Source organism: Poromitra crassiceps (genome assembly GCF_964638095.1).
Source record: "Poromitra crassiceps genome assembly, chromosome: 10".
NCBI classification, from domain to species: Eukaryota; Metazoa; Chordata; class Actinopteri; order Beryciformes; family Melamphaidae; genus Poromitra; species Poromitra crassiceps.
In genome coordinates, this window is record NC_139631.1 from 5,040,939 (window position 1) to 5,053,001 (window position 12,063).

A 12,063-nucleotide genomic window follows, 5' to 3' on the forward strand; every position below is an offset into this window, starting at 1 on the left:
TTGAAGATTAATTTCGGCCGCCGGAGTAGGCCTAATATATAAAGAAAATATGACGAAGCTTATAAAGAATTGATTTGAATGTGTGGTGCCCTCCCAACAAGGCAAATTGGGGCGGCTGTGGCTCAGGAGGTAGAGCATGTCATCCACCAACCAGAAGGTCGTGGTTCGATCCCCGGCTCCTCCAGTCCGCATGTCGAAGTGTCCTTGGGCAAGACACTGAACCCCAAATTGCTCCCGATGGCTGTGCCAGCACCCTGCGTGGCAGCTGGCCACCTTCGGTGTGTGAATGGGTGAATGTAGGCACATTGTAAAGCGCTTTGGATAAAAGCGCTATATAAATGCAGTCCATTTACCATTTACCAAATTGGCTGGTGCCCCCGGGCACTCACCCGATGCGATATATGGATAAACCTGGCCCAGAGTCTTAGTTATTATTCTGGCCTTAATTGAGGGGAGGGGGGGGGGGGGGGCTTTATGTATCCAGGGCTCCAGGCCCAGGCGCACGTCATGTCATAATCCGCCTATGGTTCTTATACCATACTAGAAGACCTAAGGCAGACGTTCTCAAATGTTTTTCAGCCATGGACCCCCTCATTCTGATTTGTGATTTTGAGCTAAGCTTAATTGTTTCCACGGTAACGTGCTTGACTTTTAAATTGATAGGTTTATTAGATTAGAATGTAATCCATGAACAGCTTTAGATTTAAAGCGTACAATATTTTCGTTGAACTATGAAGCTTTTGCAAAAAATAAGTTTTTATTTTTATTTTCCTGAAAACTTTTCGCGGACCCCCTGGCAAAGTGCCACCGACCCATGGGGGTCCCCGGACCCCCACTTGAGAACCACTGACCTAAGGAATCGATTGGTACCATGTCAACCTACCATGTCGGGAAGCGGTCAAAATAACGCTCCAAAGTTAGGCTACATTTTGGCGAGGGAAAAAATTGGCATGGCCATTTTCAAAGGGGTCCCTTGACCTCTGACCTCAACATATCTGAATATGATATCTGGTCTATGGGTAGGGTTAGGGCTACACACCTTGAGTCGCATGTACTTTCTGTCAGAAAGGTGTCTTTCCCTTTGAAAATGTTGAAGCTGTTTTTTCAATCAAGTCTAAATCTAACTTTAATACAAGTTTTTAATACAAGTTCTAATCATGTTTTTATTATTTTGAGAATGTATTTTTTGATTTAGAATGTAAATTATGTACATCATTTTCCTTGAGGGGGGGGTGCATGCATAGAAGTAGTAGTGGAGCTACTAAACTACATTTATCTCGTGGTGGTAGTAGCTTAACTACATTTCTCTGGGGATAGCTTCAATGTAGTGAAGATAGATATAGATTGATTGATTGATTGGTTGATTTGTTCAGCAGGAAATTTGTTTTCAAGGTCAGTACATGTTTCAAGAACGTAGATGATCACATCATATATCATAACGTAATAACACACCATAACATAACCCCCGCCTCCCACCACCACCACCACCAGTATCCCAATACATATAACACAAACATAAGGTCTGGATCTATACAACGTCACCGGGGCAGTGAAGCTATATTTTAATGTACAGTAGCTGGTAGCTTTAAGCTCACTACATTTTCCAAGTAGCTTGCCCAACACTGTTGAACACATGAGCTACGAGTGGACTTTACTTGATGGAAAGATGAGAGACAGACTGAGAAATACAGGTGTTTGAGAGTAGATTGAGGTGGTTAGAGAGACAAAATCAGGGAGACGGACAGGGGGAGAATCTGAACAAGAGAGGAAAGACAGAGAGGGGGGGGGGGGCACTTCCATACTCCACTGTATGAACCAATCAGAGCATAGCATCAAATTCAAAATACTAATGTTAGTTGTCCATACTCACATGTTATTTGGAGGACATATCCTTTTGCCATTACTCTTACTGTTTGGATCAGGTCTTTATTATTTTATACTGTGCTCTGATTTGCATTAAAAGAGTTTGAAGAATTTGTAGTGACTTTGATCCAAGCATGGACACTGTGAGCATCTTAAAGTCATTGATTACATGGCTCTCATACCCCATATCCCCCACAAAGAACAACAATAACAACAACACAACAAACAAAACAAGCAAGAAAACTACATATACAAAAATCCAAGAACAAACAACACTATTAGACAAACAAACAAAACAAAACAATTAGGGCTGACCCAAATGCTTCGAAGCTTCAATCGATGCCATTGGTAATCGATTTCCAAATCAGTATCCAAATGCTTCGTTCTCTCGTTCTCTTCGTTCTCTCCCCTGTATGGGTCCTCATGTGTTCCGTCAGGTAGGTTTTTAGAGCGAAAGCTTTCCCACAAGTGCTGCACTTATACGGCTTTTCCCCTGTGTGAGTTCTGGTGTGAAATTTCAAAGTTGTGCTGGCAGGAAAAACTTTGCCCGCACAAAAGACATTTATAAGGTTTCTCTCCTGTATGCACTCGGATATGGCTTGTGAGAGTTGAGCCTTGGGCAAAGTTCTTCCCGCAGTAGACACAGCTGTAAGGTTTCTCTCCTTGTGGCAAATATTGGACACTGGAAAGTTGTGTGTTCAAATTGGCAGCTTGCCAAATATATACACACACTTTCAGACTCTATTGGATGTTTATCATTCAAAATAAATGTGTGAGAATGTATGTTTTTTAAAAAGACTTTGAAAAGGTTTAATACTGCAGTCAAATGAATCAAAATAAAACATAAACTCTGTTATCTATATACCAACAGACAGGGAATAGACAGGTTATGTGAATGAAGTGCATACTCAATGACCACCAGTGGAGGTTTTAAAGTCTTGTGATTAGATGGACCTATAGGCAAGAAGTGGGTGGGCCTAGGCCCAGCCAGGCCCACCCATAGCTGATGCCCCTACATAATGAGGTGCTACTGCCATCATCAGGACCGTCTGATCTGCTCACTTGCTCATCACCATGAAGCTGAAGCTGATCCTGACTCTGGCTCTCATCTGGACCGTCTTCGGCACCGGTAACTCAGCTCACTTTGATTTCATCGTTTTTCAGAACTGTTTCCTGAATTTACTTTGGCTTCATTATCATCATGTAAAATGAGAGAGCCTGTGTGGTGCATTTTCCTCATAAAGAAATCAAAATAACTATATTCTGACACATGAAAGAAATGGTCAGCTATAAGCTGATACTGTAATACATTTGAATTATTTAGTCGAGCTACACACATGTATGTGCTCAAGGAAGGGACCTTTGTAAGGAATGCCTGGGTGGGGCATGTTGTCACATAATTGTTTTGGAGCATGTTGTCTAAACATTTTGTGTGTGTTAGAAATAGCTTTTAAGTTAATATTTTCTCAAATAAATGTGATTTTGTAACACATACATGAAACGCAGCACCCTTCCATGTTTGATTGCTGATCAATTGTTGGAAACACAGAATTTGTCTCCCAGAATGGGTGAAGGATTATCTGACCGTGGCTGTTGGTGTTGATTTCGGACAATCATGCTAATATAATTTCAAAGGAAATGGTGTTGAGTAACATGTGACAGTTGTCACAAGTTGTCAAGTGGTATTTCATCACTCATGAATTTTGCTTCCATCAAATTTAGAGAAGCTGGAAAATAGGCCTACATCAGAGACTTCAAAGTGTCACAACATTACCCAGCTAGTTCACCTCTGTTTCTCATTTCTGAGGAAAATAAAAGTATATACTGTCCAAGGCCTGTTATTGCTTTGAATAGGTTTTGCCACACATAATATATGATGGAAGATGGCAGACCCCTTCTATTTTCCCATTTTGTGTTTCCTAAAATTCCCCATGTGCTCCACTCAATTATTGACCGTGAGCAACTCTGACAGCTGCTTGTCTCCTACTCTGCTCTATTTCAGTTCCCGCTGCCGCCAAAATAAAGTGTTATGAGTGCACGGCAGTGGACTGTACAGCCACCGAAGTAAAAACGTGTCCAGACAATGTGGAATACTGCAGTATTGGGAAAGGTGAGTCCCATGTTGCAGATGGAGGCTGCACAAAGATTGTGTAATTGCCAGGACTGGTTATATTAATGCTGCCTTCTATTTTAAACTTAATGAGATCTCTAAAATTAGCTATTCAAAGACAATAAAAATGTTATTAATATGGGGGGGGATCTCTCTTTCATCTAGGGACTGTCAGAGGGAAGGAAGTTTCGGGCGTTTCCTGTGGAGACCCGGGGCCGGCGGCGTGTGATGGTGTGCACAGCCAAGTGGTAGACGGTGTTACATTCACAGGAACGTGCTGTACAACTGATTTGTGTAACTCTGCCTGGGCTGTGAAACTGAGTGTGTTCCCTCTGCTGTTCGCATTCTTGTGTAGCCTTACTTTCATCTGTTAGAACAGCGCAGGAGGGCACAGTCAGGCACCAATACAGGCACGTGCACAGGCACGCACGCACGCACACACACACACACACACACACACACACACACACACACGTCACACACACACACACACACACGCATGCACGCACACAAGCGAGGGTGGAAGTAACTTATTAGTAGGCTACTTGCTTCAACAGCTACTTCACTCTTATTTAGGCTACTTTTTTTTCTTACGCTGGACAGTTTTTAGGCACTTACTGTATTGCACCATTTACTGTATCAACATCAGTGTTGGGCAAGTTACTTTCAAAATGTAATATACTACATATTACTAGTTACTTTCATTTGAAAGTAATAAGTTACGTTACAATATTACTGTCTGGGAAGAGTAACTTGTTACTTATGACATTACTTTTGCATGACTTTCATCAAAATAACTGCAGTTGCAAAATGACATTGCCGCCCCGGAACAAAAATCAGTGTAAACTGTCCAAAATTCTAAATGTTATCCTTTTGCTTGTTATTGTCATCTCTAGTGGTTATTTGCATAAAAACACACAATTTGATTAGGAAATGATTGTATCCTTTTTTCGTATGTGCTCTGATTTAAAGAAATGTAACTCAATTTGTAACTGGTGCTACTTGACAAAGTAACTGGTATAATATTACTCAGATCCTATTGGTAATAAGTTATATTACTGAGTTACTGCTAAAAGTAAGATATTACATGTTACTTTTGTAATGAGTTACCCCCAACAGTGATCAACATCGGTCAATAATTAAAATGTTCAGCATAAAGGAATAGTTTGTGATTGATACTTTTAAGTTCAGACCAAATGTGATTATTTGGCCACAGAGATGACTGGCAGAGTGTACAAAGACCAGAGCAGGTGGGACTGTTTCTCACTGACCAGAGTTCCCAGCAGAGATATCTCTATAAGGCTGCTGTTGATTTTAAGTTCATTTTTCATGTGCAGGAATGTTTGTTTTTGTAGCTACTATACTTGTTATTATGTGATGGCAGCTATAATTTATAATTGTCATATCTTCATGCTGATAACATAAAAACAACAATCAACATGTTAGGGCCTATTATACTGTCCATGCTTATTGGCTGAAATTGTCTTTATTAAAGTCACACTGCACATTATCATCAAATTACATTGCCTTTTTTTTTGTCTATTGTTGCATCTGTTTTGTTAGGTGTGTTTCAGTGTTGCTGATCAGTTGCTGCCACAGTCTGTTGCCACAACAATATATTTCAGAGGGGTTTAGATGTTTTTATTATAATTTAATAATATAACCATTTCAGAATACCACAGATATAAGAGAATTATGAAGTCTTCTTGGGAAAAGGATTGCATCAGATAATATTTCCAGAACTATTTTGTTGTTGTTGAAAAGATGATTACCTGTAACTCACATCTAAAAACTATAACATTGACTCTTGAAATAATTCACAATGAAATGAGTCACACTGAAATCCAGTGACCTGGAACATAGAATCTATTTTATGACAGAATGGTGTAGTTTCATAATTTAAACGAGGAAGTGGATAGAGCTTGTAGCACAACTTTTCACTCATCTCATGTTTTCTCAAATGTGCCTTCATCAATGTGCACAGTACATCACTGTGGTGATCAGGACAACACACTATTCACAGGTCTTTGTAAGTTACAAGATGTCTTTCAGTTTTAACTGCACAAACCAAAAGGCATCTTAAATTAAAAAGATCCACACAGAGTTTGTGCATGATCTTCAGAGCTGGCTGCAGCTGGGAGGATTGACAGAGATCTCTTTGAACCAGTAATCCTTTAAAATAACTGTATATTTTCATTAATTAATTCACCTCTTCTATATTAAATCTATATTAAAAGGGAGCAGGTGGGCAATGTTAGTTTACATTTTTGTTGGCCACGCCACAGCTATGCCGTTTTATGTGCGATCGGGCTGAAACTTTCAGGGGGTATAAAAAGCACCCGTGCGGGTGACCTGAAGGAGCCGGATTTTTTGGTGAGCTGATTGCCCTAATTAATTATGTGATGTCATCAGTGATGATCCTTCCTGGCTGAGGCTATGAGTTCAGTCATGATGTCATCAGTGAAGATGTCATCAGTGATGGCATCGATGATGATGTCATCAGTGATGTAATAGAGCAAGTGAGGCCGTGTAGCGGCCGACCTGCATAATATACGCAGTAGGTGAGCTGCAGGGTGGGTGAGGCTGCGGGCACACGCAGTGGGTGATCGGACTGGCCTATATTTTGGCTCTTTTTCAGAGATTGGGGTAAAGAATAACCCCAAAAAACTAATTTCGCATCAAAATACAATTTCGGGTATGGGGTAGCCTACAGTACCTCAAAATCTGAGGCCCTCTGCTGCTAGACTAAAATGTAGCAAGCTAAGCTCCAGGCTACATGCCAAAATAAAAGTAGCTTGCTACTGTACATCAATTTCATCTCAGTGATGAAGAAAAGGGAATTCTAGCACATCTGGAATAAGCCTACAGGTTTGCCACTGATATTCATGGACCGTACAAAAAGAAAGCCCCTTTTGACGAGATAGCCCACCTCGGCCATAGAGACTGAAGACATGGGGGGACACACCCTCAGCGCCCACAGCATCCCAAGGGCGAATCGAACCCAGGACCTTCTATGAGGCGACAGTGCCTGTGTGGTTATTTTTTGCCCTTCTTCTCTTATCAGTTTGTTTCCCCTTGATTTGTTGCTCACCTCACCAAGGTCGTGCACTCATACCATGTCTTAATGTCTTGTCTTGTAGTATGTAGTGAAATGTTCTCTTGATATCGTTTATTGTTGTTTTTTGCAAATTAAACAAAGTAAAAAAAACGTTTTTGCAGTGGAAGTTTACCATCACCTTGCGTTCATATTGCACTACTAAATCAGAGGAATAGCTCAGGCTATATAGTATGCTAACTGCTATATAGGCTATACTAGTTTATAGGCTACTTGTGCAGCATCATTCTGATATAGGTGTTTAGCGGCAATAGCGGCTATAGTAACCACTTTCACTAAGGGAAACATTCCCTCATCCCTCATTGTCCTCATGGTATTGTACATTTGTTTTGTCAATATATTTAAACTTTTTTGGTTGGACTTGGAACATGTTTGAAAGGTGAAAGGGTAGGCTATGGCACTACGATTTATTTAGATTATATTCTTATTCTTATTCTTATTCTTATTCGTATTCTTATTCTTATTCTTATTCTTATTCTTATTCTTATTATGGGGATTACAGAATAACCCAAAAAACTAATTTTGCCTCAAAAGTTCCCAACAATCAATTTAATTAATTGGAGACTATGGGATATGAAAAATCACTGTTCAGCCCCTATCCGAACCAGTGATCCGAACTCGGATAGGGGCGTCTCGAAAACAAGCCTTTTTTGAGGACAGTAATGTCAAAGAACTTTTATGGAAAGAAATGACAGCTCCATATTGCCCCATTGCAACATCAGCGCCCAGCAGCCTCCGCCATTTTTTATTTTTGGAAGCGTGACAGCGCCAAAAGAACCTCGCACAGGCTCGCAGTGGTCAGCTGCGGTAGCGCTGGCCCCTATAATCAGCCTCTCTAAACAGTAACTCAACGGGAGAACACTCTAAACTTTGGGGATTCACATCTTTTCTGGGCGTACTGCAAATCTTGATTGAAGTGGTGTAGTGCAGGGATGTAAAACAACAACCATATTGTGGAAACTATGAAAACTGACAGAATCCAAATTTAACAAGAAGCTACTAACCTGTAAACAGTTTGCGCAAATGCGGCTGTCGTCCACTCCGTCAGAATTGCGTTGCCATGGTTTTAACCTCGGGTCCTTTGCATTTACTATTTATCTTGAAAAAACTAAAAGAAAAAAACGAAAAATTTTGCTTAGTTTCCACAATATGGTTGTTGTTTTACATCCCTGCACTACACCACTTCAATCAAGATTTGCAGTACGCCCAGAAAAGATGTGAATCCACGAAATTTAGAGTGCTCTCCCGTTGAGTTACTGTTTAGAGAGGCTGATTATAGGGGCCCGCGCTACCGCAGCTGACCACTGCGAGGCGCATTCTGTTTCCAAAAATGGCCGGAGTGTCGTCTCTTTCCTTCCATGCTCTTTGGTAATGTAACCTAAAAATGTAACCCACTCCGGTGCAGTAGGTGGCGGTATGTACCTAGATACTTTGCGATTTTGCAGTCTCTCAGGCGGAAGCATGCCTAGTTATGGGGAAAAAAACAAAACCAGGGAAAAACTAGTTAGCTTAGATGAAAGATCTTGAGCTAGCAGTACTAAGTCTCACGTAGTCAGACCCACCGTCGACGGCGGGACTAATCTAGTAGTAGGCTATGCCAAGAAGCGTCTACACTGCCGGAAATCTGAAAGAAGAGGAGTTGATCTAGCTCAGGTTTAGCCTGGTTGCTTGTACAGTCAGTGTCGGTCTCAGAGAGATTCTCATCTGCTTCAGTGGAAATGTCTACAGTCCAGACTGGCCTCAAACGCTGGACAGTCCAGTGTTTGAGGACGTTCGTCAACAACCGACTAACTGCGGCTGCAAAGGAAATCGTGGGAGTGTTTGAAATAACGTTCGTCAACGAGCGACTAACTGCGGCTGCTGAGGAAATATTTGGAGTGTTTGAAAAAACTATAGTTGTGTACGAGGAAGAGATCGACCGTCAGCGCAGACTGCTGGATAACGTTTTGAAGCCCGAGATAAAGCTACACAAAACAGGTTGGTACACACTATTCTTTACAGGATGCGCTGTTCTTGTTGAAACAAAGATTGGGATTGGCTGTCCATAATCCGTGATATTATTATGAAACGATTTTCAAAACACTCCGATTTGAATAACAGAAATCGTCTGTAATTCTCATGTATTGGCTGGTGAACCCCGGTGAGGCTACAAAGCCAATCCAGAGTCCCTTCCCTTTTTTTTAATTTATTGTTTACAACAGCGCTGCCACCAGTGCTGGATGAATTAAGCTCTTACCACCAATTTTTTTTTACCACAAAATGACTGGTTGGTCGAAGTTAGTCACACCTATTACAATATTGCTTTAGTAAAAGTCTCAAAGTATCCGATATTTCCTGCGAAAAACAATGCTTATTTATTTTGCACGTGTCGCCTCTGACACATCTGACACTCTAAACAGTTGTACAGGCATGCATTAATTTAGTTTGACAGTTACTGAGAGTTAATTTGAGTTAAGTTGTGGACCACTAATGTCAATCGTGCACAAATGACATCACTGGTCCACATCTCTGTGGTATAATATCCCAGCGAAATATATGGTCTAAATGTCTTCAAATAGTAGTCCACTTTTGAACCTATCTTGAGCCTTTTCACTGGTGACCATAGCCATTTTTTAAATGCCTTTTCAATGAAAAAATGCTCACAGGGTTACTACAGACTCCAGGTGTTATGCTGAATACTGCATCCCCGCCGAGAATTGTATCCCTCCCTGGCCACACCTCGCGGGACCATGTTGTAATGATTTCTACAGCAATGTACCATTCAAAAACTATTTTTTATCTTCTTAAATTGTGGTTGTTCATCAATGATTGATGAGAAATAATGTCTGTTATTTCAGCTTGGGTCATTATTGACCTGATATTCACACTGTTGCTCCAAAATAGCGCAAACATTATTCCAATAAAACCATTTGGTTAATAGAAAAATAAGTTACAGACAGTTACATGTGTATTTTATTACCTGCCGAGATTTGCGGCCCCCTCCTTTCTAAGACCAGGTGAGTGTGATGCGGATAAAATCCAAATAGTGTCCCTAATGTTCATTCATACCACTATAATAAGAGTACTTCCTCTCTCCTCCCCTCCTTCAGACCCCCCACAGCCACCTGTCGTTAAGAAGGAGGTTCTCCTGGACCAGCAGCACTGTAACCAGCAGAGGAACTTCAGTCTGGGTCAAGAGGCCCCAGAGCCTCCACAGATTAAAGAGGAACCGGAGGAACTCTGCACCAGTCAGGAGGGAGAGCAGCACTCTAACCAGCAGAGCAACATCAGTGTGGGGCAAGAGGACCCAGAGCCTCCACGGATTAAAGAGGAACCGGAGGAACTCTGCACCAGTCAGGAGGGAGAGCAGCCTTTACTGTGGGAGGAGGCTGATATATTTAGGTTGACTCCTGCTTGTGATGGAAGTGACCACAGTGATGTAGCTGAGAGCCAAGGTCACAAAAGATCCAGATGTGGGAACACAGGATCAACTAGGAGTACTGAGACAAAACCAAACAAGAAACTGTACAAGTGCAAAATTTGCAGTAAAGAGTTTTCTCTCACAATTAAGTTAAAAACCCACATGAGATCCCACGCAGGGGAAAGGCCTTTCAGGTGTGACATTTGTGGGAAAACGTTCACCAAGGATTTCAACCTGAAAAAGCACATGGCAACACACACTGGGGAGAAGCCGTTCACATGCAGCGTTTGCAAGAAAGGATTCATTTGTCAGTGGAACCTCGATCGGCATGTTGTAATCCACACGGGCGAGAAGCCGCACAATTGCAACACCTGCGAGAAAAGCTTCGGCCGTGCTGAGGATTTGAAAAAGCACGAGAGAGTTCACACCGGCGAGAAACCTTACAGCTGTGTCTACTGCGGGAAGAACTTTGCCCAAACGTCATCTCTCACGACACATACCCGAGTGCACACAGGGGAGAAACCTTATAAATGTCATTTGTGCGGGCAAAGTTTTTCTCTCAGCACAACTTTGAAATTTCACATCAGAACTCACACAGGGGAGAAGGCGTTTAAGTGCAGCACTTGCGGGAAAGCTTTCGCTCAAAGCCAAACCCTGAAGCGACACATGAGCACCCATACAGGGGAAAAGCCATCAGATGCAGTGTCTGTGAAAAAGAGTTCACCAGGAGCTCAAACCTGATGACACACATGACTGTCCGTACTCCGAGTACCAGTGCTTAAAAAGTCTCATTTGGAGTTTCAGTTTTTTGTCTGGTTTTAAGACCCGGGGCATGTGTCTCAGTGACTCAGTTGCAGGGTTAGAATTGAAAGAAGTGTGTCCCACTAATACACATGTTTTGTTACCCTGCCCAGGAAACCAGCAGCATCACCTTTTAAACGTTAGATCGCACAACGCACTCTCAACCCGTTCGGTTTCTCCGCGGCTGCGGGCTCTCTCTTCCTCCTCCCTTCTCCCACGGCTGCCCAGGCCCAGCGTCAGGTCAGCCAAAAGAAGATGGAAACTTCTTAGTAAAACTTTACTTAGTAAAAAAAAAAAAAAAAAGTAATTTAAACAAGTAAATAGCCTTATTGATGCACGTTGGAGGAGAAAAGGGTGTTTCAACAAACGAAGCAGCAAACCTTGTGTCAAAATGTGGATGTTAAGATTACATACGAGTGAAACTCTGGCTGTAAAGCATTACTCCAAATTAATGTTAATGTTACATTAAGGGTTTTATTTCGAAAGAGCTAAAGCGGATGACCTACTTACATTCTGACTAACTTGACGCTGGTTCAGTAAGCGCCGCAGTGAAAGTCGTCTCATCCGTGAGACACTTTTCTTTCTTTTTTCTGTCGACATATTCCGTCACATTTTAAAGTAATTACATTTTAAGAAAGTTGAATTTCAGCCTGTGGGGATCACTGACACACCGGGAAAGGAGAGGCAAGTACATTAAATCGAGAGGAGAAGAAGAACATGGGGCGGAAAATAACGCGTTGGACCACCATCATTTATATCGCCAGCCGTGGCGAG

The 12,063-nt window shown here is 41.8% G+C and overlaps 1 protein-coding gene and 1 long non-coding RNA gene across 2 annotated transcripts; both read left to right on the forward strand.

The window, feature by feature from the left end:
* The first annotated feature begins 2,897 nt into the window (after window positions 1-2,897).
* On the forward strand, window positions 2,898-5,483 carry LOC310783592. The gene is made up of 3 exons (XR_014553095.1): window positions 2,898-2,992; window positions 3,866-3,973; window positions 4,139-5,483. It is a non-coding gene; the product is annotated as an uncharacterized lncRNA (long non-coding RNA).
* A 3,155-nt stretch (window positions 5,484-8,638) lies between these two features.
* On the forward strand, window positions 8,639-11,434 carry LOC310783084 (uncharacterized protein). Its single transcript, XM_083643872.1, has 2 exons — window positions 8,639-9,065; window positions 10,178-11,434. Exons 1-2 carry the CDS (start codon window positions 8,807-8,809, stop codon window positions 11,227-11,229), a joined length of 1,311 nt encoding a protein of 436 aa, XP_083499998.1. The 5' UTR covers window positions 8,639-8,806; the 3' UTR covers window positions 11,230-11,434.
* Window positions 11,435-12,063: the final 629 nt, after the last annotated feature.

What these genes read in the sequence shown, in the direction of transcription:
- LOC310783084 (XM_083643872.1), top strand. Translation starts at nt 8,807, where the DNA reads ATGTCTACAGTCCAGACTGGCCTCAAACGCTGGACAGTCCAGTGTTTG. An exon ending in GATAAAGCTACACAAAACAG is followed by an intron (nt 9,066 to 10,177) that starts GTTGGTACACAC and finishes CCCCTCCTTCAG; the next exon opens with ACCCCCCACAGCCACCTGTC.